This window comes from Eleginops maclovinus, chromosome 22, assembly GCF_036324505.1.
Source record: "Eleginops maclovinus isolate JMC-PN-2008 ecotype Puerto Natales chromosome 22, JC_Emac_rtc_rv5, whole genome shotgun sequence".
Taxonomy (NCBI): domain Eukaryota; kingdom Metazoa; phylum Chordata; class Actinopteri; order Perciformes; family Eleginopidae; genus Eleginops; species Eleginops maclovinus.
The window spans coordinates 10,688,600-10,714,454 of record NC_086370.1 but is presented as its reverse complement, the minus strand read 5'-3'; the positions used below and the strand labels follow the sequence as shown (position 1 = coordinate 10,714,454).

The 25,855-nt window shown below is 42.2% G+C and overlaps 3 protein-coding genes across 11 annotated transcripts in view; all 3 read right to left on the bottom strand.

The window, feature by feature from the left end:
• The window catches only part of LOC134858431 (transforming acidic coiled-coil-containing protein 2-like), a 53,486-nt gene extending 32,909 nt beyond the window's left edge, over positions 1-20,577 (bottom strand). For 6 of the 7 annotated variants that reach the window (XR_010164960.1, XM_063874303.1, XM_063874305.1 and 3 more), the window contains exons 1-2: positions 3,286-7,726; positions 1,848-2,465 (exon numbers count right to left, since the gene is read on the bottom strand). Coding sequence is in view for 6 of the 7 variants with exons in the window: in XM_063874303.1 (XP_063730373.1) it covers positions 1,848-2,465; positions 3,286-7,622 (4,955 nt within the window). In the remaining variant the exon portion in view is untranslated. Of the gene's footprint in view, positions 1-1,847; positions 2,466-3,285; positions 7,727-12,249; positions 12,486-20,292 lie in introns of those variants that run through there. The other variant, XM_063874308.1, reaches the window with a different exon arrangement.
• On the bottom strand, positions 7,669-9,313 carry LOC134859133 (protein split ends-like). Its single transcript, XM_063875471.1, has 2 exons — positions 7,772-9,313; positions 7,669-7,727 (listed from the first exon to the last, which is right to left on the bottom strand). Exons 1-2 carry the CDS (start codon positions 9,285-9,287, stop codon positions 7,669-7,671), a joined length of 1,575 nt encoding a protein of 524 aa, XP_063731541.1. The 5' UTR covers positions 9,288-9,313.
• A 507-nt stretch (positions 20,578-21,084) lies between the features above and the next one.
• The window catches only part of LOC134858437 (non-structural maintenance of chromosomes element 4 homolog A-like), a 65,346-nt gene continuing 60,575 nt past the window's right edge, over positions 21,085-25,855 (bottom strand). For 2 of the 3 annotated variants that reach the window (XM_063874318.1, XM_063874317.1), the window contains exons 6-11: positions 25,412-25,511; positions 22,765-22,855; positions 22,593-22,687; positions 22,455-22,503; positions 22,275-22,360; positions 21,085-22,157 (exon numbers count right to left, since the gene is read on the bottom strand). In XM_063874318.1, the coding sequence (XP_063730388.1) occupies positions 22,092-22,157; positions 22,275-22,360; positions 22,455-22,503; positions 22,593-22,687; positions 22,765-22,855; positions 25,412-25,511 (487 nt within the window). In that variant the 3' untranslated portion in view covers positions 21,085-22,091. Of the gene's footprint in view, positions 22,158-22,274; positions 22,361-22,454; positions 22,504-22,592; positions 22,688-22,764; positions 22,856-22,880; positions 23,757-25,411; positions 25,512-25,855 lie in introns of those variants that run through there. The other variant, XM_063874320.1, reaches the window with a different exon arrangement.

Here is a 25,855-nt window from a genome sequence, read left to right as displayed (position 1 = left end):
AGTATAACTACTCCTGGCATGTCTCGCCAACAGTGAATTATCAAGTGGAGAAGAAGAGCGCAACATGCTCTAACCTGTTGAATTTTTTGTTGAAGTACAGGGTATATTTCGCAACTTTGTTCCTTCTTTTCCTGCCATCTACCTCTTTGTCTTTCTATGTTTCTCTACCCTCCTCCCATGTGGTGAGGTCAGCAGAGACAGAGCGTAATTAGCACTAGTTACCTACAGACCATCTGTTGCATCCACCTGGAGAGACTTATACAAGAACGCCAACGAAAATAGGGCACCTACTTCTTGTCAACTTACCCAGAGTTCAGCCATTGAGGAATCCAACACACGCCTTCAGGGCTGTTTAAAGGTAAGTGATGGAAAACACTTCTGCTGAGCGCCTGCTGAATTCAGAAACAGCAGAGCCAAAAGGTGAACGTCCCAGTCCTTCTCTCCTCTGCCTGTGCTTCTGACTGACTCTGTCTCACACCTCAGCACATGCTTGAGTGTTTCTCTTTACTCAGGCTTTTGTTCCACTCTGTCTGGTCTGTGCAAATGACTTCAGTGGGGCTGAGTGCCTGCCCGAATTCCTCCCACTACAGGCTTCAGTTCACAAAGCCGCACAGACTGAGCAGGACTGACAGCTAGGACAGCCTCTAGGGGCGGGGAAAAACCATATGTACACACTCACACACACACGTCATTGAACATGCAGTCACATTTCAAACTCTGGTACACGCACCCAAGTGTAACTTTATATATTGATGAAACCTATGGAAATAGCGCAGTCACTTCCCCTCCCTAAAACAAGCCTCTATGTCTCCAACAGCAGTGATGGGACAAGTGTTGTGACTGACAAGCAGCAAGTGCTTCACTGGCATGTGGGATGGCTCCTGGGCATTCCACAAACAGTAGCAGAGAGTGACAATTAAGACAGATAACTAAGAAAAGCTCAAGCTCAAGTGAAAATAAATTAGCAGCAATGATTTATCTTAAATAGAATATCCTAAAAGACATATCCACATAGTTAATACAGTGGAAAAACACTCTCACAACGCAACCTTGCACAATAATGTGGCATATCCATTTTTCCGATGGTCTATGAAGAGCTTTTAAAATGGTTGAATAAATACTGAATTCCCACATGAAAGTCCACTTAACTATGTTTATTGATCTTAGTAAACATAAAGCGTTTACTGAGGTTTCACCAAAGTTACACAAATCAGTGATTCTGCGTCTGATTCGTCCAAGCAGAAACTGGTAAATCGATGCAGACAGCAACAAGCGACCAGAAGTGAATGAAAGCCAAACAAAGCCACCGAGGGTACTCTCAAAGCGCGTGGAAATCCATTTTAATGTGTGACAGGCAGAGCTGCTGAGCTGTAAAGCACATGGCCCCCTTATAGTCCTCCGTTTCACAAACAGGTTTGCTACAATAAAATGTCTCAGATACATCACTGTAAAGACATGTTATTATATGTTTTAGGAAAGCTATCAGGTCTAAAAAGCCATTTATAAATCATTCTCATGTCTGGTTTCCTGTATGAAACCCAGTAAACCACAAATGACCAGTCTCCCCTTTAACATGTTGTTGTAAAGGGATTAATCCTTAGATTTCAGTCGATTGAAGATTACGAGGACCTGTTTTTTAAATCCAGAGTTTGTAAAGAGAACAGTCCCTTGGGAGCAGACTTGTAGGGAAACATTGCTCCACAGACTGGTAAAGTAGGCTTCTACTGAAAACTCTGCAGTGGGACAATGAGTGGAAGTTGCTCTTGTTTGCTGTTAAAAGAAAGACTTTTGGAAACACTCATCATAATTCATTATGTGTTAATCCCATGATTAACCAAACCACTTACCCACTGTCCTGCAGCTCCTCAGCAGGATCCTGGACTGTCTCTGTGGCTGTGGTTTCTTCAGCTGGCACTTTTAATGGCTCCTCAGGCAGGATCTCGGCCGGGTCTTCCACTAGCTCCTCTGCTGGCAGCTCACTGGTCAGCTCCTTTACTGGTTTTGGTGGCTCCGTTGCAGTCTTTGTTGGTTCTGGGTCTTCATTTTTCGTTGGCTCTGGCAGCTCTTCAATGGGCTTTATTGGTTTCTCAAGCTCAGCTGGATCCTTCGCTATTTCTGAAGTAACTAGCTCACCTTTTGGCTCTGGGAGCTCTTTTGGAGGCTCTATCTCTTTCTTCGTTTGTTCTGAGAACTCTACTTTCCTCGTTTGTTCTGAGAGCTCTACTTTCCTTTCCTCTTCTGGAACCTCTACTTTTGGACTCTGTATTGGTTCTGGTAGCTCTAATGTGTTCTTTAATGGTTCAGGAAGATCCAATAGCTTCTTCACAAGAGTCAGAGGGGGGATCTCTGTTGTGTTCTCCACTGCTTGAGCCGGCGGTGGGATCTTGTCCTGCTTCGGAGGAGCAGCTATCTCTTCAGCTGGAGTTAGAAACTCTAGTTGAGGAGACTCCAGAGATTGGAGGGGTCTGGAAAAACAACACAACAGAAGAGGGGGTTGGGAGATTTGTTGTTTTGTTTACAGCACATGCACAAGAAATGACTGACAAATGACAAATGTGTGTGTTTGTGTGGTTATACAGGGGGTCGTATCCGTATATAAGTGTGTGTGTTTGTTTGCGTGCGTTTTTAGAGAAGTACTGTAGGTACATGTGTGTGTTTGTGTAGCTCCATTGTGTTTAGCAGTGTGAGAAAAGGCTCATTCTTGCTCTGGAGAGCAGGAACGATATCCCAGCTGATGTCATCCTTTGAATATAAAGGGCTGCATTTCTTCCATTAGACTTCCACAGGCACAGTCATCTGACCCGGGCCTCAAATCAAAACAAAAAGCAGCTCTGTGTTTACCTCCTCATTCATATACATTGTCATGCTGCTCTCTGTAATATCACTCTAAATAAGCCCTGGACATACTGTTACTGTTAAAGAAAGAACTGATGCAGTATATAATTTTCTAAACAACTACATCAAATATATATTATTTATTACCCATTTTAAAATAAATTCAAATTTTCTACCCAATTCATAATTTTTTAAGTTGTGGTTGGTGGTTTCACATGTGCTTTTCTCTTTGTGATCTAAGATGATATGTGTGACGGCATGCTAACATGCTTCTTTGTCCATTTTGACCTCCACTGACCTCTCAGACTCAGGGTGTAGTTCACAGTATTCATTTCCCATTAACATAGTTTTATCATTGTAAAGTCTGTATGCTTTTCTTATAAACCTTGAGTTCTTTAGAATGTTTTCCTCATATGATAAATTGAAACACACACATGCTCTTGTATTTACCTTGAGGTCTCTTGTTTACTCTGAGTATGGGATGCAGCTTCTTTTAGAGCTTGTATCCAGTTTGTTTCTGGCTCTCTGGCTGTTAATGCAGGACCAGGACTCTCTGACACCTCTGCAGCCTCTGCGCTCACAGACTTATGTTCAACAAGGGTTTCTCCTTCACAGCGGGGAGCAGCAACGATGGGGTTTACCACAGTATCAGCTCCAGGCTTTGACACCTGATCACGAGGCTCCTCTGACTGGGTAGACGGCGATGCTACATCTTCAGGGCGCACTGACGAAACAACAGATGGAACTGTGATATCATCAGGAGTGCTTGTATCTGTTATACCCTTTTCTGTTGCCTTAGAAACATCGAATGAGCCATTGCCTTTAGCAATTCCGGTTTGATTAATGACCTCCTGTTCTTTCACTGCCTCATTGTTCCTCGCTTTTATCTCACTTGGTCCCTTCCCCTGGCTGCTAACTTTCTCTTCATCCAAAGCTGCTTTATCTTCCTTTGTTATTTCCTCTACATCAGGGCCTTTTATGGGTGTTTGTACTACCGGGCTGCTTTGTATGGTTGATGTTTTTATGGAACTTTGTACCTCGAGAGGCTTGCACACAGTATCCTGAATTTCACACTCCTCAGTTTCACTACTGTGGATTTTTACAGCCAGGACAGGGCTCAAATCATTTCCCACACTTCCTGGTTGCAGAACCAGAGTACTGGATATTATTGTATGCATTTCTTCAGCTTGGATTGCGCTTGGAAAAACTGTTGCGTGAATGAAATGACTGTCTGTGCTGGCGTTTGATGAAACACAAATTTGGAAAGGTGCAGTCCCTTGTTCCTGTGATGAAGACTCAACAGACACAGCATTGTTCTTTGAAGTCTGGGGTTTTTCATGTTGATCTTGACAGGCAGCTGATAGATTGCTTTTCTGCTGACCTTTAACATAAAGATCCCTCACAAACTCAGCGTCTGTACCTGACCCAACTACCTCTAAAGCGGGGCTTTTATTCTCGTCCATCCCCTGTCTGGTCTCACCTACATGAGAGCAGGCTACGGTGTCAGCCAAAGCAAATCTCTGAGCAGCCTTTCTATTCTCATTTACATCACTGGCTAGGTGAGATGGCACATAAACACTGTCAATCTCTGCTGCAGCTTGGGCTCCCTCCTCCTTGCCTTTCTCCAAACCTATCCCATGTTCATTGCCACTGCTGTCATCACCTGTTAACTCATTCCCTCTTTCTGACTGACACAAACTCACAACAGAGCCGTCTCCTCCCTCTGCTCCCTCTTTTACCCCGGGAGCCAGCGCTAGGTTCTGTATGGCCTTACTGTTAGTCTTTTCTCCCCCCTTTACACAGCCACCTGACAAATCCTGTGTGGGATGTCTGGATCCGAGAAGCCGCTGCTGTTGCTTAGCAAAACTGTTTGGCTGAGTTATGGACTGTGATTGGTCAGGAGCTGCAGTCAAATCGAGTTCCTTGTCCCTGGCAGAGCTGCGTTCCGAAGTTGTTGTTGGAGTTTTGAGAAAACTCTGGTCATAAACAGTCCGAGGTTCACTACCAAACTCTACCTCAGCACTTAATTTGTCCTCAGATGACCCCACAGGTCTGTTGGGAGATAAGGAGGAAGACTGGCTCTTCCCTTCTCCTTCCTCCTTTATTTCCTCTATTAGCGATTCAGTCATTTCTACTTTATGTTTATGCAGTGGCTGCAGGTCTCCTATTTCCTCCACAGCTTCTTTGTCTGGCTCATTACTCTGTTGCGGTGCTGTGTATGTCTCTCTTATCTGCAACTTGCTGCTGTCTGCAGTTTCCTTTTGATTATCCATTGTTGCCTCTTCCATTTTTTTATTTTCCTCTGCAAACAGCACGGAGGTCGGATCTCCCATTTTCTCTCCCATGTCCTCTTGTTTAATTTCATTGTAAGCCTTGTTGGTAGGCAGGTCAGAGCTGACATAAATGAGGTCATCCGTTATAGATGCTTCACAAATAACAGGTTTAATGCCAATAGGGCTTGGCTCAGTGTGAGATAGAGAAATTACGTTACCAGAATCATCCTTTGCCAGCACACCCACTGCACCAGGAGGCTGAAGAGGAGACAGATTGTTTTCTTGTGAAAATTGAATATTTACATTTTTAATGACAGATTGCCTGTTGTGATTTTTATCCTCCAGCTTCGGACAAACCTCATCTACTTTAACGCTGACATCATCATACTCCAGATCCTTTGCAACAGACAGTTTAGTTATTTCCCTGCTCTTGTTGCCATCTTCCTCTCCTGAGACTTTGGCGCTGTCACCGTAAGCGCCGCTGTTATCTGTCTTCTCAGGAAGAGAGATATCACAGTCAGAAATTAACTCCAAATGACTCAACAAAGGGCCATGGGGCCGCAGCACAAAGGAATTACCGACACATGGCTCGATAATAGGAATTGACTGCTCAGAGGCTGTCACTACTGAAGTTGCTGATTCATTCTTTGTCTGAACAGCAGAGGGAATAGTGGACCCCTCATTCGCCTCCATGGGATCAGTAGTGAGGAGTCCATGAGGAGGGGTTTGAACTAATTGGATGGGAGGCTGATAACTGAGGTCAATAGGCTCTGTCTGAAGAAAGGGGTAAAGGTCTGTAGAGAGCTGCCCAACAGGTAGCTCAGTGGTGACGTCACTTAAAGGCTTGTAGGTAACATCATCAGCTGGAGGCACGGAACATGAGATGAGAGGTTGTTGGTTAACTTCATCAGTTATTAAAGGTGACTCCTGAGGCGGGACAGTCTTAACTGTGTTTTTAGAATCAGCATGTAGCTCGTTTCTTTCTTTTTCAGCTGACAAACACGGTTTTACGGCACCCTTGTCTATTTCTGCCACAAATTGCTTTGTCACATTTGCTGACACCAGCTCAGCTTTATGATGATTGGCCTCAGGGAAGGCATTTTCTGCTGTTTGGGAAAGGTCACCAGTTGGACATAAAAGCTGTTTTGAGCAAACTTCAGACATTGAATCCGTTGTGTTTGTCTCAAAGTTGCTGTTAATGGTCTCCTTGTTTTCTTTTAGCTCCATCGCCCCATTATCTGACTGTACATCTTTCTGTGGCTTTGGAAAATCGGAGGAGCTCTCTTTTGCAAGATCATCCTTACCAGGGGATGCATTTGTTGTAATTTCTGGCTTCTTCAAGTTGAGGAATTGTGGGAAGATGAAGCTGGCCTCAACCACGGGATAGTGCAAACTCTCATGAACAGTCAGCGGGGGCAAAGAGGCGCAGTCCATAGCCGACACAACCATTCCCCTGAGACTCACAGAGGAATTGCCTTCTTGTTTCACAGTGTCTGCAAAGCGAACTCTGTTGTTGCCTTTATTGCCTTCACATAAGGACACACCCACTCCAGACATAGCGCTTCTATTATTCGAGGTCTGGTCTTGGACTTGGAAAGTTTCTTCAGTGCTATTTTCAGGCTGGACCTGTTGATCGTTGCTCGCTTGTCGCTTGGCTGTGATTTGATGGGTAGTAGTCAGAGGCTGAGGTGAGATTGAAGACAGGAATACTTGGATGTAGTTGCTCTCTGTCTCTGTGATAGATGAGTCCTGTGTGAGATCAGCCCTTACCCCTCTGTTTTCATTGCTGCTTTGTTGCCGGTTAGATGAAATTAGTGCACCATCCTGCTGCTGCTGCTGCTGGCCGTGGTGAGGGAGATGGTCCTGTTCGGTGCAGACGCTTTCAGAGATAGCAGCAATAGGCTCCCTCCAGGCGTGTGACTCTAGCTGTGACTCGGCAACATTGGTGAGCGGACACGCCTCAGCCTCAGATGATGACACCCCACCAGCAGAGCTTTCTGGCTGGCTGGATGAACTGTGCTCTCTAGCCAGCCCTCCTTTCTTTCCCTCCTCCTCTTCTCCTCCTACCAATCCAGCAACGCTGTGCGCCTGACAATCCGGACCAGTGAGTATCCTCAAGGGAGAAGTAATGACAAAGGCTTCTACGTGGTGAGGCTCCTTTTCTCTGTCTCCCTCTTCAGCCGGTGAGATGTCTGCACTGCGAACACTCGTCTCTGTCGGTCCCTTCGTATCAGCCTCAGCTGAGTTGTGTGGCATTTTGCTGCTGCAGCTTTCCACAGATACAGCCTGTCCCTTTTTGGCGGAGAATGCAAGTGAACCTTTTCCCTGAGAACAGATTAATGCAAGGCTGTCCGGGAGTCCCTTTTCCTCTCCGTATGAAGGGCAGAAGCACTTTTCTATGTCTTCCAAACCTTTCTCTCCCACTGCCTTCTCATTCTCTGCGATCGCTACAGTGGCTACTGTTTTCAGTGAATCATGTTCTCCCTCTCTCTTGCTTTCTATCACTTCTGGCATCGTGGGTGTTGCCAGTGGCAACGCAGCAACCCCCACTAAAGCCTCTTCAAGGGCACTCTCCACGCTGCTCTCTCCCACACAGAATTGCCTCTTGGAGAATGGACTCTGATTCTCGTATGCGAGTATCTGTGCCTCTGAGGTAACTGCACCTGATCTCTTATCGGTAGAAGCAGCTGGATTGATAACTGTAGTTTGGACATGTGTCATGGGTATATCTGGTTTGTCGATGACGGCTCCGGTTGCATGTTGCATCCGCTGTGGTCTTGCTTCTGAGCTGTGATTAATATCACATGGGGCGTCTGCATGTTTGTGGTTTTCTGACTGAAGAGGCCTCTGATAAAGAGCCTGGTTGGATACAGGTGAAGACCCCAGGTCAGTAAGATGATCCTGCCTGCTATGAGAGGATGATGGTGGGGGGCTGGGGCAGGACTCTCCCTCGGGACTCAGCTGTCTCTTGGAGCCAAACCCACAATCAGGCTGCTGCCCACAAATCAAAGTCAGAGTGTCTGCCTGGGACATTGATTCTGTGTGAGCTCCCACATTTGTGAGAGATACAGCCTCTGAATTGTTCTCAGGTTGTTCTTCTGACTGTGCTTTCTGACCAGTCTCTGTGTTTTTCTCTTCTATCTTTTTCTTTTTCCTTTGTTTCTTTTTTTCTTTCTTCTTTGCCTTTTTGTCCAGCCCGGCCTGTTTGTCACATGGAGAGTGGTCTGTTTTTGACTCCTGATCCTCCTGATTTCTTGCCCCCGTCTGTGTCTCTGTCTGCATCTCTGATAATGTTTGATTATCTTTTAAACGAACATAACTGCTCTCTGTTGTGTCCGTAACACTGGACTCTTTGCACTTTTCTTTCTTAATGTCTACAATCTCTGTTTTTACCTCTGTGCATTTGTCGCTTATTACTGTACTACAATCTAGACTGCTCTTTTTCAAAACAGCTGCATTAGAATCAACATGTTTGTCTCTTAAATCGCCTCTCTGCACAGATAAGGCGACATCTTTTGGGGTTTCTCTCAATAAATCTGTAGTTTCTAATTGTGTATGCGTGGGTGTTTCCTTTTGCTCATCTATCTCTGTTTCTGTCTTCATCTCTGAACACTTATCCAGGCTCTGTGTTTTGATGTCACTCTCCGTCTCTCCTGCCACAGCACTTTTCTCAATGCCCAGTATATAATCCCTGAAACTAAACACAACAGTATCCGTCCGACTGTTTGCTGCCTCACTGTTTCCGTGTATACTCATGTCTCCATGGCCACCATTGCTATGTCCTGGCTGGACTGCGGGTGGAGGCAGTGACGATGACTCATTGGATTTTTTAACCATCACTTCTCCAGTTTTCTTCCCTTCATTATGAACCGTCTCAGGTTTGGTGCCAGGGGGCCCAGAGGGACTCAGTATGCCCAGTGAGGCCATTTGTTCTTCACATTCTTGGAAGGCCTCTTGGAGTTCCCGGTCAAGGAGTATGGATAGGGGAGGGGTCAGGGGTTGGACATCCGGGTGAGGTGTGGCAGAGGGCCGAGGTGAAGGCTGGACATCTGTGAGAACTGGGTCGTTGTCATGAGGCCTGAGACGAGGGTGGGGTGACACAGTCAAGAGTCTGGCAGGCAGACAGCTGGTCATTCCACGATGCCACAAAGCGCTGATATTGCCACAGCAGAAAACCATGCTCAGACACTGCACACCACCATGTGCACACACAACACACAACTGCACCTAGTATGCCTATTCTGAGACGATCATAATGATACCAGCTGTTTCTGTGTTTATGGTTGGTAATGAACATGCAGGTCTGTTCATACGCTTTCAACTTTCAAAAAAGGAAGCCTTTTAATATAATTTCTCTTCTGTGATGCCTGATTTTTCTAAATGTCACCAAAGCTAAACAATAAAAATTACTTTTGTAGGAGTAGTGGTGTGTGTAAAGTATGAACTTACTACTAGCATCCCGATGTAACAATAAATGAGTATTGTAATAGCATCCACAAACTATACAATATTACTATGAAAATACAGTATTATGAAAAGTATTGATTCAAGTCCGGATTTTGTGTACTGTGGTAATATATATTAACAAGCAATGTGTTATTAAACTGCAAGTGAATATTATATATGCTTTAATACAGCCTTATTAGCATTCCCTTGAGGGATGGTAATAAATCAAGTCACAAGATCAACAACCCCATGCTCATGCTTGTGCACCAAAATAAAGTGCCTCATAATATATAAATATTACCATTAATCAAAGCAGTGTTATTGTCCTGCAAAGCATTCCCTGAAGTGCAAAGCTAGCATCTTAGAATGTAATGCCTGTAACACTGAGCCTAGCTTTGTGCCATTCAGTTATAATTGCTGAGTCAATGCTAAGTCATTTATTTGCCAGCAGTGCAGCAAAATGTTGAGGGACCATCTTAATAGTTAGGCCTTACTGAAAAGAAACATCCACCATCATTGTTTAATTATAAGATCAGCTACACTTCGATTCATATCTGGTATCAGGTATCTTGAATCTTTGTTCAGATGTAAATAAATGAAGTAAGAAATAATGTAACTAAGTGTCACTGCCTGTGGTTAATGCACTATAAAAGTTCAGTAGTTACCTTGTAAATACAACCTCTGCCCTGACAACATGTTTCTATTCACCTCACAGACTCTCATCTAATTCACTTGGCACTCCCTACTAATGGGCGGAGCATCAAAAAAGATATAACAGTTTGCAGATGGAAAGTTTTGCTATTCAACAAGCTGCTGCCTGCTATGTGTACCTGAGGTGAAATAAGCCAGGTGTCTCTTTTAGAACCACCTATGTCCTTTTACTCTGCAGTGTTTGGCTGAAAGGCAGTAACATCAACATTCTTCATTTGCATTTTTGTAGTTTGGGAATTCTTATCTATCCGGTAAATATTTTGGATGAAATTCACAAAGACATTATGGTCCACCAAAAAGAGTGTTGTTGCTAATGTATACTGGTTATTAATGAACTGCTAATCTATAATTTTTTCACATTATATAGATCTTTTGGGTTATGACTACTACATAAATGAGTCTTAATGAAGATAACCTTCTTTATTCCTGGTTAACTATGAATTATTAGTTACGTTTTCTCTGCACCCTTTAGTAAAGTGGTACATCCTACTGAGGAGTTACTCAGAAGTCACTCATAACAGTGATTATCTGATCTGATTCATAGTTTTTTACATTCACATACTTCTGCAATGAGTCACTTTTTCAGAACACCTTAATGTCTCAGACAAATTAGTACAATTACGCTTTAGAAAACCAGGCAACTGTAGAAACAGAGCATAAAGTAAGTCTGCAGGTAATTCACCCAAGCATTAAAAAAAAAATACCACACCACAATCTGCTTAAACAAGCAACACCTAAACAGTTGATGTCCAGTACATTCCAGTATAAGTTAGAAACATTTAATCACCCTATCATATTTTGGGCACACTCCATGCTCCCTGCTTTTACTTTTGATCATCCCTGAGCACATCCCAGAGCAGACGCCCCCCCTATCCACCATCATGCTGAATCTACATTGTACCTTTTATCTAGAACCACCAGTGGTGGACTGAATTCCATGTGCGGCTGCAGACCCGCCAGCAGGGGGTTCACCTTCTCACATTTCCTTTCTGCTGAGCTAGTCTGAGCTCTGCGTACACAAACCCACACCACACAGATTCACAACAAATCAATATTAGCTTTGCTTTCACCTTGACTTGATAATTGGTACAAATTTACTCCATTTACAGCCATAAATCAAGCTAAATGTATATTGAATAAATTATTTTACAAGAATGCAATGATAATATGATACATTGTTGATCATAAACCTGTATCCTTAAGTGAAAGCCGGGGTAGCCAATCACTATATGATATTTTCCTTAACTTCGGATATATCCTTGGTTTTATAAACCTTAAATATGATTGATTGCCTATTTTAAAAAGAGTAAATTAAATGTAAGACTATTGAGTTCTATAGAAAATAGAGCTACTGTATGTGTTGTGATCAGGCCAAGTTGTGTCTCTGCCTCTCACAACCTCAACAACAATAAACTGGTGGGACAATATTACATGTTTTCTATAAAATGACATATCGCTTTGCTATATTGACAGTAAAACTTAATGCAAAGATGCAACAAAAGTGATCCAAATGTTGCTAAACTTGTGGTGTCATAAGAGCATGACGTCAAATGTTCCCTCCTGTGCCCCGCCCATTGTGAACCAGTTACAAAAGGGTGGGGAAAAATACTCAATACATAAATCTGTCAGGTAAACTACAACAGAAAATTGGGGGTTCATGTAGTACCCCATTGCTCATAAAGAGAAGATGATTGAGAACATTTGTTTGAAAGGCCTTTATGCTAGGCAAAGTTACCTAGTTATTTTTATTTTTTGGCCTATATTGCTGCTTAGCTAACATAGAGATGTCAAGCTGACAGACGTTTTAACGGTATTCCCATTTCCTCAGAACTGTAACAGCCACCACAAGTCAAGCAATAATGTCTTTCTACTCTCTGTGAAGTCAAGTCATGTTTTTTTATTGACATTATGATATGAACAGTGATAGTTACCTCCATAAGTGTGTATGCCTGTTTATGATCATATGTTTATATCCTGAACTTACCCCAGAGAGGACTCCCAGATGTTGAGCTCACTGCTGAAGTCTAGATTGGGCAGCAGGTCGTGAGGAAACTCCAGCTCGTCCTGCTCTTCAGCCAAACTTCTGCTCTCCTCAACCCCACTGATCACTGGGACTTCTGGGAGCAGTGGTTGGGACAGCAAACTCTGCTGGCTGGTCGAGGAAACAGTCAGAAGGCCTTTGTCGTCTCTCTGGGCCAAACCCTTAGCGCGAGTTTCCGGCTGTGGAAGAGAGAATTATAATGGTAGGTAGTCTTTCCTGCACACGATAAAAGTGTGAAGTTAAACAAGTATGAGCATGTTGCGGCCTATTTATAGGTGCCTTGGTTGTGAACAAACATAGGAACACCTACAGATTCAACGCTCAAAGCCAAACATCACAGAGAAATAACTCCACCCATGTTAAACTATTAAGTAAAGTGTTGTTTGTGTGGTAGTGTATAGGTCCTATTGACTGGAGCTTCTCTCTTTGTCTCTCAACTTGCATTTCTTATACTATTACTGCGATTAAAGGATTATTTCTAGTGTTATAGCCTAGAATTTATACCAGGCTAATCTCTGCAGCTTTGCTTACACTGCAGTTATCAGCAGCACCTAACTATTATTGTGAAAGACAAAAGGAAACTAGTTCAAATAAATGTTTCATAACAGTCGGGTGTTTTCTACCTTGGAAACTACTCACAAGGAAGTCTGCTATGATAAAACCTCTTTCCAGCCAGAAAGAACAATCATTAAAGACAAACCAGCCCTGCTGGAATGTGGTTCAGACATGTGGTTAAAACTCATCTCAGATTTAATTGTTTTTTATATAACACTTTCACATCAACATTCAACACAAAGGGACTCACACAGAAAAAGAAATAGAAAAAGAATAATAGATTTATTAAATAAACGCCAAGATTAAATAATGTAAAAAATCAACAGTTTAAGCTTAAAAACCAAGGCTATAAAAATGTACTCCAAGTCAAGTGACAAATAACAAATATTTAGTTATTTACTTTTAATACCCAGAGGCACTTCAACAGTTGGGTACCAGTCTAACCAGTACTTTTAGTGGTCACATTTTCTAGAGTTTATCCATTTGACAATTTCAGACTTTCCTTTTATCATCAGAAACAATATTAAGATGTAGAAGTAAATAGTGTATTTAAAATGTGACATATTGAAAGCAACACATTGGGCTCTTGGCCTAATAGCAGACAGACAGAATCCAACCACAGCACACACCACAACACTCGGCTGTGGTGGCATCATATTGCAGCACCAACACATAACTTAACTGTGGACCCTCTATGATGGAATTTCTCCCACATAGGTCGCCTCAGATATCAGAAGGGAAAGTTTCCATTGTTTCGCCCTCTTGGAAATAAACGGAGGAGTGCAGGTGCAAACAAATGTGAACGTAAGCACTGACACATAAACACAACACAGTCGTTTAACAGTCAGTATGTCAGGAAGATGTGAACTCTTTCTCACAAAGACAGGCTGATATTAGCGAACTAAAATGTGATTATATTTAACGGTGTGAGTACAAAAGGATTCAAAACCAGTGTGTTAATGCCAACCATCATGGATCAGCAGAGATTCAGAATTGAATCCGTTCATTCATTATTAATAAACAAGTAGACAGCATGGCTGCACACAAAAGGAAGTGAGTATAATGGCAAATAAACAAAAATCTTGATATTAGGGGTCTAGTTTTACCAGTTTGCAATGTCATTTTCAATTATTAAGGTTATTCTAATGTTAATGTAGCAATTTTCATTGTATTGATTGAATTTTAAAATGCAACACCAATCCACTATGTAGTCCTGCTTGAAGATTGACTACAGAATGTCCCCTCACATGTCAGTGGTGCCTTTTTCAGATATTAGAGACAGTTTAACAAGTTAAGCTGTGAGTGTAGTTAAGAGGCTCTTGAGTCACTGGCCTCACCTGTGTCACCACAACAAAGAGCCTCTTTGTGTGACACACTCTGGTCAGATGGAGGATGTTGCTCACACAAGAACAAAAAAAAGCTAAAATCTTCACTGCACTACGCCTTTAAAACTCACTTTAGAGGAATGTTGGCCAATTGTAGCCTCTCTCCTCACATCTGTGTTTCCAAGTGAAATTTAGCTATTTTTAAATGTTTATTTTAGACTACTCCTGCTAGGTTGCAGAAAAAAAACATTTGAGAACATAAGACATACAGTACAAGAACAGAGTAAACCCAAAAAAGCATGCTGCAGGTGTCACTCTGAATGCCTGTGATCTACTGTCATTTTGTGTATCACAAACAATTCATCCACATTTTAACAGCAAATTCAAAAATGAACACAGTTTTATCATATAAGGCTATATGTTGACGTGTCTTTGGTTTCCTGTTTCCTGTCTGAACTTTCTCACCTGATAAGGTCACAGTGGAAACCAACTTCACTGACATCAACTCAGGGCAGCTTCAACAGAATAACAAGAAACAGCCCCAGGAGTTTATAACCAACACTTATTCAACATATTAATGGCCATTGTATGAAGAAGTGGAAGCTCAGTGAGGTGGAAGAGCACGGCCCTTGTTACAGATAGTTTGACCCTCACGTAAAAAGCACTGTCTGTTATCCATTAACCCGCAGAAACAAACAGAAAGCACACTGAGGTTGCCTGGAAACTGCTTCTTGTCCAACGCTCATTATATCCCACTTACTGTTAACTCAATCTGTCAGTGCCCATGTGCTCACACAACTCTAATGCCTAACACATGACTGTTGTAAACAGGGAGGAGGCTGAAGCAGAGGCAGGCCCTCACTAAGACATAACACAGCTTTAACACACATCCTTCTTTCCATCCCCTGTGTTGCACTTACCCAGCAGTGTTTGCTCCTCTGTGCTGCTGAAGGTGACTCCTCTGCTACCCTTCTACCTTTCTCATTGCACAGGCAGCCTCTGCAGGGCTCTGTGTTTTGAAGAAGGGGGCAAACATGCTGCAACACATGCTGCTGCTGACGCTTACACTCTCCTCTCTGGTACTGACTCAGCTCCTCCTCTCCTCACAGTCCTGTCCTCTTTTCTGCTGCTACCGCTCCCCCTTTAAATTTCCATGAGCCTCCTCAGGATTGTGTGTGGAGACTAAAGACCCCAAACTACTACGCAATGGTAAACACAGTGCTTGCTGCTGAGACTTCACTGAGCTGGCCACAGGGAAGTGCTGAACATTCTCCTCCCCCTCTACTGTATACAGCTCTCTTTTCTTTTTCCTCCTCCTTCCCTCTTTGCTCATGCCCTATCCACCGCTGCTTCCAGCCTCCTCCCCTTTCTCTCCCTGCTGCTGTGTCTTCTGGCTCCCTACTTTGACTGACAGACAGTGCCTCTGCAGGTGAATGCTGGGAATTAGGCCAAGGGTCGGGTCTGCAGTGACCCCCTGAGAGGGGATCAGGTTACATTCCTAGAAGTTTTGGTTACATACACACAAAATCCTGCTGCATTATACAAGCTCCTCCTTCATCCAACTTTGACCAGTGAGTGTTGCTAAGGTGTGACATCATCGGAGCATGACAGCACCTTCTCCTAGACACTTAACACACACTCCCGCAGGCCATTAAAACAGCCTATGGTCCTCTGATAGGAAACACATCATCTGTCGGTACACTGAATGTTTTCAGCTGGTAAGTAAACAGTATATTTTCCAGGCTAATATTCACTGGGTATTAAATGGGACCACGAGTATTAGCTTTGGTGTATGTTTGGAATCTTCCTCATTTCTCTCTTCCTGATAAATCATCATTAACATGTGTAAAATACACAACCATCATGACACCAAACAAGGGTGGTAAGGCTCGTTGGAAACTGATTGAGTGTGAAAGATATATAAGTATGTAATGCCATTTAAGTCAATTAAAAATATATAAATATATATATATATTAATTAATAAATAAATACTCAAACAAAAGAAATACCGATGCCTATGAAATCATTTGTGATAAAATAAATTAGTAAATAAGTATACATTAAAATCATAAATGAGTCAATAAATGTTTTTTTTCAAATGACTATTTAAATCTATTCCAGTGATTTTTAAATCGTACGTGCTGTCTTTTATATGCAAATGAGGGTGGGATTTGCGGTTATCTTATAGATATCATACCATAATTGTTTTATATATATTCATATATATGTTTAAATATTGAATAAAATGGTAAATAAGATGTTTGAAATTGCTCAATATCACAAAATGGCACTCTAAAGCAGGGACTCAAATATGACTGCTTTGCTCTTCATGATTAATATTAATATTTTGTCGGCTATCTTATAGGCTACAGATAACGTAAATATACACCTTCTGTTTTTGTTTAGCTTAATATTGTTAGCAAAAAAGGACGCATTATAGGCTTGATAGGCGCACTGTAAAGCATTTCAACAAAACCAGAAAGAGTCATTTTAAGGTTTCATGTTTGCTGTGAAAGGATGCGTATCTCACCTAACACACACACACACACACACACACACACACACACACACACACACACACACACACACACACACACACACACACACACACACACACACACACACACACACACACACACACACACGTTGTACCTGAGGGGAGTCATTTTGATTTTCCTGAGGTGGAAACAGAACAACATTTTCTGGAGTGCCCTCTTCTGGCTGTAATAGGAAATGAAAGTGTTCAACAAGAGTCGTTGAAAGGGAACAGCCACTGTATAGTGCAAAGCAGCAGTGGTATGCACTAACGCACTGAAAACAAATCACATGGTTTTTAAGGCAAAAGCAACAATGTTAAGCCTCCTTCTACAATCACATCTAATGAGAGCCACAGCATGGTTTACAGAGACTATAGCTCATGAGACAAATGTGTATGTTAATCCTATTAAGATAATCCTGAATTCCACTGCTGGAGACAGTCACGTGGAAATTCCCGTTTTTTCTCTCCTGTCATTTTTTAAAAACGTGTTTACATTTACAAAAAACATTGATTTTTAAAACAATTTTTTTTAAAACATCATGATATAAGCTGCAAGAAATAAAACTTGGAAGAATCAGGGTGCAGTAATCACAGATGGCACATTTTGTCATGATAAAAGCATCTAACATGTATTTATTTTGTTATTAGCAACGCTTTAATTAAGCATAGGAAGGTACACAAAGCTGTATTTACATCCCATGTGTTTTACAAAAGCCAACAGTTAGTAATTGTGCGAGCCAGTGTTATTTTTGTTAGAGATTGAGGAATGACAGCATAAAGCACTCTTAGCCATCTAACGCCAGTGAGCTCGCCCTTACCAACGCCTCAGTTGTGCTGCTCTCGTTCCCCATGGCTCAGCCAGCTGTGGGGCCACAACTGCCCAAACCAACAGCCTCTCACATCAGCTGGCTGAAAGACAATGGCACAGAGGGACCATCAGCGTACAACTATTCCACAGAGAGACACAAAATGTGAACAGCAGTCACAGACTCTGCAGGATTGCAGATCTCTGGTATGGGGTTGTGGTAGCAGGGAGCTTGTTAAGTGTGTGTGTTGTTTAAGAGATTATTGACTTGAAGCAAGACCTCCCCCTCAGACCAAAGGGCAGGCTTTACCTCCACTGATGCAGAAACAGATCCCCTAACAAGCATCTTCTAATCATAAAAGTTTTTTTCGAGAGATTACTTTAGGAGTATATTGGACAAATTAAGACCAGCAGCCCCTTCTCTGGTTTGAATTACCTAAAACAAAATCTTTTCACATGCACTGTGTAACACCAAGTGACTGTCTCATACTGACAGTGACTGGGGCTCAGTAAGGTAATCCTCATAACAGATTGGGGTGTCTGTTGGCTTCCAGGAGTGTTCAGTCTGTAAAGGAACATGAGTTAAAGTCAAAGCAAATGAAATCATCCAGCAATATTAGAAAAACACTGCAAACATATTTTGATTATTTGAAGAAAAGCACATCAAGCTTTAGCCATGGTTTGCTTGTATATCAACTACAGAAGTAATCACTTTCAAAAACGTACCACATATTCCCTGACAATCGTCTTTATTTCCCCTCTCTTTGATGTATATATTGCAGCTGCGCAGTAAACACTTGTGCTTATAGTCGTAGTGTTTGAGCATTCCTCATATATGACTGCAGGGAATATATGGTAGCTCTGTAGTCAGAAAGCACTGACCTGAATATGCAAGACTTTATAAATAGAGTTCTGGCCTGTCCACTTTATTCCAGTCTTGTGCACAATTTGTCATGCACAGTCTTTTTACAAACTAATATCACAAAGGCTGTTTATTCTAGTCATGAGTATAAATAATAAATGTCTGTCACACATATTTCTTATGACCATCCCATCAGGGAATTTAATACCTGGATTTCCCCTTACTGAACGTCTTAATTCTCATTATACATTGGTGTGGCGACACTTCCCATCCCTGCCCGCTTGGTATTTGTGTGAATGGGGTGTAATTTCAGCCGTGGACGTGTGTGCACTTTAGCAGGCGGCAGTGTTTCAGAGTTTTTTGGAAGCACGGGGAGCACTGGGACAAATTATATGATTAGACATTTGCTCGGTCTCTTCTCACCTCATCTTGGCCTGTCAGTCACTCAACATGAGCTATAGTTTAAGCTCTAGGGTTTAGATCAGCACAGTATGTCTTCCTTTAGACACTTAGACTATCAGGTTACTGCTTCCTGCCCCTCACCTGACCTTCCACTGGCACAGAAAAACCAGCTGGAAGACAATAATGCTAAATACAATGCTGTTTTTTTAAATGTTACAATCTTTTATTGTTTCTCAAAGATAACACACATAATTTAAGTCAGCATGGTTAGAGACAGAGAAGGTTTAAACCATGTTCATCCACCTGGTCAAGGCAATTCTACTAAACACATATAAATCCTCATATTGCATTAAACAGATCTGCGTCATGGATGCAACTCACAAACTACTCACCACTGAAGACTTTTCCTCACAGTGTCAAGCTTTTTACCAACTCAAATCCAATCTGTGTTTACTGTCAGACTCAAGGCCAATGTTTGTTTCTGTGCTCTCCTCTGAGGAGCCCCGGTCTCTCTGAAGCTATTTTTAAATCACACGCAGAGTGGGAGGAGAGGACGGAGGGTGGACACAGGACAGGGACAGAAGAGGGGACAGGACCGAGGGGTGGAGACCAAACTGGAGCTGGGGAAGCCATGTCTGCTTAGGGTTGTAGAGGTATCTGTGTGGTTGTGTGTGTGTGTGTGTGTGGGGGGGGGGGGTCACCTCAGGAGGCCGGTCAGTCAGCGGGAGGGAACGCTATATCTGAGGCCACATTGTAAACAAACAGGCATGCTATGTACAGCAGAATGAGGAGTCCCAGCTCCCTGCTGATAATATGCAATACAACCCCAATCCTTTTCACATTTATTCATTCTGTTAGCTTCGCTGTGATAATCTGTCAAAGCTTGACTTCTGTCCATTTTGCAGTGATTTACTTGTACAGACCAGAGTTAAAACAGCATCACAAACCCACTCTGACATAAACACCACTGGCCAGAATTACAGAGCAACATGCAAGCAAGAGACACATTTATATTTGGACTACAGAGGACTTGAAATTTATTTTGGATCCTGTTTTATTTTCCATCATCACAGGCCATCTTCAGCAGAGTGCCAAGACTTATTGTCATCCCTATAAATAACACTGACTCTAGTTTTTTAAAAGACAGCACAGCATGATTCTCAAACACACTTCCCTTTCGGGGTTCCTCCTGTCTCAGCAGGCATTCAGTCCTCGGTGTAAATTAACCCTACACATGTACATTATCATATCAACATGCCTTCCATCTTCATCTCAGCATCTACACTGAGCTCCTATACATCAGCATCTCAACAGCTCCTTCTCCTCACTGACGTCGCCCCTCCTCCAACACTGAACAGCTCCTTCTCTCTCTCTGCCTTTGCCTGATTAAAGACTCTAGACTAATAAAACCTGTTCCCTCTCCTCATCCGCTCTCAGTCACACATGGATGCTGCACTGCAGGCAGCCTCTGCTCAGCATCCTCCGTCTTCTGTTTACCTGTCTGCGTGAGATTCCAATGCAGCTCCCCATCTTGTATTCCATGTCCTCCTCTGGTGAAGTGACTCTGGCACTACACGGCTTGCAGAGCACCTTTCTGCAGAACTGCATCGTTATTTCAGCCTGAGCATCGCCAGGACTGGCAAGTCTCTGCTGGAGCTGTGGAGGGAGTGAGTGCACGCCTCTGTGTCTGTGCGAGTGTGTGCCTCAGTGACTAATAAACGCTCTGCACTGCATTGCCCATGGTGAGCCTGTGACATATTTTTCAAGTCATTGTTATATAAAAAAGCAAAAAAAAAAAAACGTCATTACATAAGGAATCCAGCCTAATCAGAGATGTGTGAAAAAGGGAACTGCTCTTCCCTGCCTCATACGCAGCTTAGCCTCACATCACTGCACGGGTGTGACTGAAGCTCTGCTTTGGAGGGAAAAAAATGCTCAGAGAGGGAGAAAGGAAGAGATGGGAGGCAGCAGAAAGAGTGCCTGTCTCTTTAAAAGTGCCAGGAGATGCAAGGATGATGTTGTACATCATCAGGATGAGAACACACAATGATATCAGTGTGCTCATCCATCTGAGTGTAATCATAGTGATATTCACTCAGTCAAAATAGAGCAAGGGGAGACTGACACATTTTGTATGCAGGTTTTTAAAAAAAAAGTTTTATCCATGATTTTGGTTGTTACATCTTAATGACAACAGAACATGAATCCTAACAAGACATTTCCTGAGATCCCACTTTAAAAAATAAAACAATAAGAGTAAAGACTACATGAAAAAGGATATCAACTAAGTGCACTTGCATAATTCACTTTTTATTTTTGTCATTATTGATCAGGACCGGAAAATGTTACAGAGAAATAGAAACATTTCTGCACATTAAAGTACACCATAACATGAGGGAGACAAAATATCAGATAACATACTACTTAACGTGAGCAAAGCCAAGGAGAAAATAAAGAAGTCAGAATCGGAATCAGAATCACAAAAACCTTGCATGATCAAGAAACATCATCTGGCATGGGATGTGCATGGCCTAGAAACATAGGTACCCATCTACCGAACAACATGGGGTGCCAAAGAAGAATTCAAAAGAAAACTTTTTAAAAACACCCCAGCCCCAACCTGTTCCATCTGTCAAGAACAGGAAGTACCTCCTACTCTACCGCCACCTGACTACAGCGCAGCTTCTTCCCACCATCTGAAGACATCATCCTCCACACTTTACCATTTTTTGTTTGTCGTTTGTAGCATGTAGACTGAAACTGCACTTCATTACATTACTGTGTTGTACAATGACAATAAATTCCCCCATACGAGAACGCCTGAAACTGGAAGGAATATATTTGTTGGTTGGTTGAAAAGCATTCAGTCTTTAGGGTGAATAGTTTTGCTTTAACACACATATTGTGACAAGCAGAGCTAGATTGTCACTAGTTGCACGTCTGTGGGTCATGACTAAGTAATGGGTCTTTTTATGCTCACACATGCCTCCTTGTTCCCTGCCTTTCAGGGATGAGCACAACATTTTTTATATTTAATGCACAAGGTTAAACCCAGGTTTTCCCAACTATCATTTAAAACCATACAGATGACAGCAATAGGTCATGGATGGCTGCATGGATGGAGTTCTAGACTTCTCTTTTTCCCCCCTTTTATTATTCAATTCTTAAAATCAGTAAAAGCTTGAATTAAACTATAATGTGTTAACAAGAGTGATCTAGTCTAGAATTAAATACTCTTTTTAAGTAACATCTAAAAACAATTTTTGGATTGAGCTAACAAAAGACAGCAGGGTCCATCATTCAGGCTGCATGTTTGAAGGCTGAATCAATGGGTTTCTGATGTCGTAGGCCTCTTTTATTTCCTGGGTAAAAGAAAATAACAGTAGACAAAATAAAAATCACGATTATGACATAACAAAAAGAGTTAACATTTATTTTAGCCAGGTATATTCTTTGTTTTCAGGTGAAAATTTGCTAACCTTCCATAGTTTTGGGCTGATGGAGACAATACACTGTTTACGGATGCTTGATCCTCCAGCTTCCACCTCTCCCTCCTCCACTGGTGCTGAAAAACAAAGACACACAACACTGGTTGAATAATTTACCTAAACATATTTGTATTGGTCAGAATAATACATCAAAATGTTACATCTACTTACCTATACAAGGTAATCTGTCACTATCCAAATGCATCCTGGCCAGCCCATCCTGAAAGACAAACAGCATTTTCAAACTTGGTAATGGTCACCAAAGACAGAGAAGTTCAGTTTATCCAAACATCAGCTAAGGAAGCTCACCCGGATGAGAAAGGATGTGTGGAAAATGTTCTCAACTGTCCGGGAAAACGAGTTGGGGTCGATGACAAACTCATAATACAAAATTGGTGATGTTGCTGTGGGAAGCACAGACACGTTAGCAAATAATAATTACACAATGAAGAAGTGTCATATAGGACGGCTTTAAACTCACGATCATCTTGGTAATACTTCTTCAGGTATCCCAGGATCCTTTCCACCTCTTTCTCTGTTGCTTCTTGATGGGAGTCTCCCATTTTCTTCAGCTAACAGAAAACATGTACATAACAATTAAGAATGCTCTGTTTTGAAAGATTATTGACTGAATATTTTACTTTTAAAGATGTATCATCTATCTGCATACCTGCAAACTCAGAAGGGCTGAAAAAGGTGACAAACTAAACTGTTGTAGGGGGGTCTGGGGGCATCCCCCCCCCCCCAGCCAAATTTAGCTATTTTAACATGTAAATGAAGCATTCTGGTGTACTCCCATAAGAAAATAAAGGGAAAAGACAACCTTTTCTTATGGTAACAATGGCACATTTATTGACCCATAAACTGGTGAAAAGCATTCAGGACAGGTCAACAGTAAATCCCATTGGCCAAATTTGGCAACATATCAACGTAATATTATTTTCATTTTTTCATCCTTTTGGCCTGGACAAGCCTTTCAAGGGCCCGTTTTCGCTGCTTGGCAATGTGCCTCTTTCCGGCCACACTATTGTTCTCCACCACCTCTGCCCTATTACTAGCAGCACTGGTAGATGGCTGGCAGCCAAACTCAACCCTCCTTTCTCTGATTACAAGCTGATTTTCCTGTCGTTGGGCTTTGTCCCTAGTTCCAGCTGCACTAATGTTAAAACACAACCTCCTATCTACCTCCCCAAACTTCAAATCATCCCTTCTGAACATTTCCACCCCAGTCTGGTTCCTGGTCTGCAAAGTGCATTTAACAGTCTGCACAGCACTGAGGGTGGAGATCTTCATTTACGTTGATCGTTGATCAATGATGGTCCCCATGACACTGAAGGAAGACTCAACCAGGGCACCATGGAAAATTGAGAGGGCAGCCTTGACTGCCTGACACAGTGCAGGGTACTTCCCTGTATTGAAGACGACGGCCCACCACTTGACAACATCCTCTCCATGCTGAAAACTGGGAAGCGCCTGGTCAACATTGAAACGCAGAATTTCTTGGTCAGTGTCAGCATCTGGTGGCAGCAGGTGACCCATCATATGTATGAGCTTCCTCAAATATATTCTCTTCATAGCTCTGACCAAAACGACCTGTACTCTCGCTTTGTACACGTTGCCTAGCAACGCCGCGCATGCGCATTATATCCTGCTCCGCTCCGAGTTATAGTAGTAGGCTATTCATGGGAAACGCATGAACAGCACGTTAAGATCTCGGCCAAGTCGTAATTAAAAGCAGTTCTTCATTATTTAAGTGAAGCGGCGGTAACGCCAGTGTTAAACAAGGTGTTAAACACGCACATGCCGGTTGGTGTGCGTACGTTACTGTGTGTTTATCGGTCCACGGCCATAATGAACGTGTCGCATTGGTCCATATGTAATGCGCACGTTCTGTTGTTCCCATTGGCATAGAGCTATTGAACATTAATTTTAACAAAGGATACGGATAACATATAGCCCACGGCAGTTTTGTCATTGTATGTATAGCCTATATTTTTATTACGCTATCATCATTCAGCATGTAGAATGAACGTGTAATCTGTAGAGTCGATTTACATAGATAATTCACAACCATGAACCTAATCTGGATCTTAAACCTGCCAATTGCCAACAATTGTTACTACATATAAAATATGTTTTCGTTTTTAGATCGCGTGTTTCAAAGGCATCTGCGTCTTGTGTACATAACACAGCGCAATATGAATACTGTCATTTCCAACAGTGAAGCGTTATATGTGCTTACGAACACTTTAAACAAACTCTACACACGGTCGCCAGCGTTTGTAGATTTTGTTCGTAACTCCAAACTTTTCGTAGCTACTAAAAAGTTGATGAATGCGAAACCGAAATAATTGATCCGATCGGATCACGGATCATCCATTGCACCACTACTAGCTACTCACTAAACCACACACGGATGTGTATTTGTTCATTACGTGTTCGTTTTCATCCCTCTCATATCTGACCACAATGACATAGCCGCCAGTAATAACAGTAACAGGACGGATGCTGTGGAGATTAGCCATCACAAACGTCTTCTTTTCGCATTGAACGAGGTGACGTAGAACTGGTCTAGCTAGGCTAACTTTAACACAATTCACTGAGGTTAGCTAGCAACAAGCTGATCAGCTGAAGCATGTTAATACACTTTATTTGGATCAAATAATTTTACTTCAGCAACGTTAAAATGATACAGCATACAATGTTTTTGTAGATTTACCTCAAAACTTGTATCTGTAATTGTCCAGAAGAACCACTCGCTGACAACTGAGCACTCCACTCAAGAGGGACCGATGGGTAAAAAAACGCGCGCTGTGGTTTATCTTGCTTATGATTGGTCGGTGGTCGTGGAACGCGAGTCATTTGAACAAAGATTTTATTTATTGTGAAGATAGCAAACTTGTTTCTTGCTCATTATACAGTCCGTTATACAGTCTATGGTTGGTTGGTTGGTCGGTCAGCCCCCCCCCCTAAAAAAAAACTCTTATGATCTACACGATTCACGTCAATGACATATTTTGAGTTGAAAACGGCGAATTTCGCCGAAAGGTGACTAGTTTGCAGGTATGTATCTGGCACTGGTTACTGCACATGAATCAGGTAAATAAAGCCATTGTAGTATAAGTTACCTGAGTAGGCATCATCCTTTTCACTTCTTTAGTGGGGGCCTTCCTTTGCCGTTCTATCCTTTGCTTTGGAGGAGGCGGCTCTGCATGGAACGAACCCATCCTGATGAAATTATCGACAGTGAGGAAAGATTTACGGACAGAAAATAGAACCAGGAACAGTAAAAAGCCAGGAAAGACGCAATACTTGACCTCTAAACATTAATGTTAATAATAAACATCTTTAAAGTGACAATAGACAACTTTTTGATTTAACATATCATGATGAAGTAAATGGTTATATCACCAATGATTATATTAGTTCTCTATGAGCTGTGCTTTAAAGATTCTGTCAGCCACTGGGTCGCAATCTCCCTTTCACAATAAAAGCGGTCGACATAAACACTGCATCTCTGCTTATTAAAGAGCAATTCTACTTAAAACAAGGTAGTGGAACAACAGGAGTGA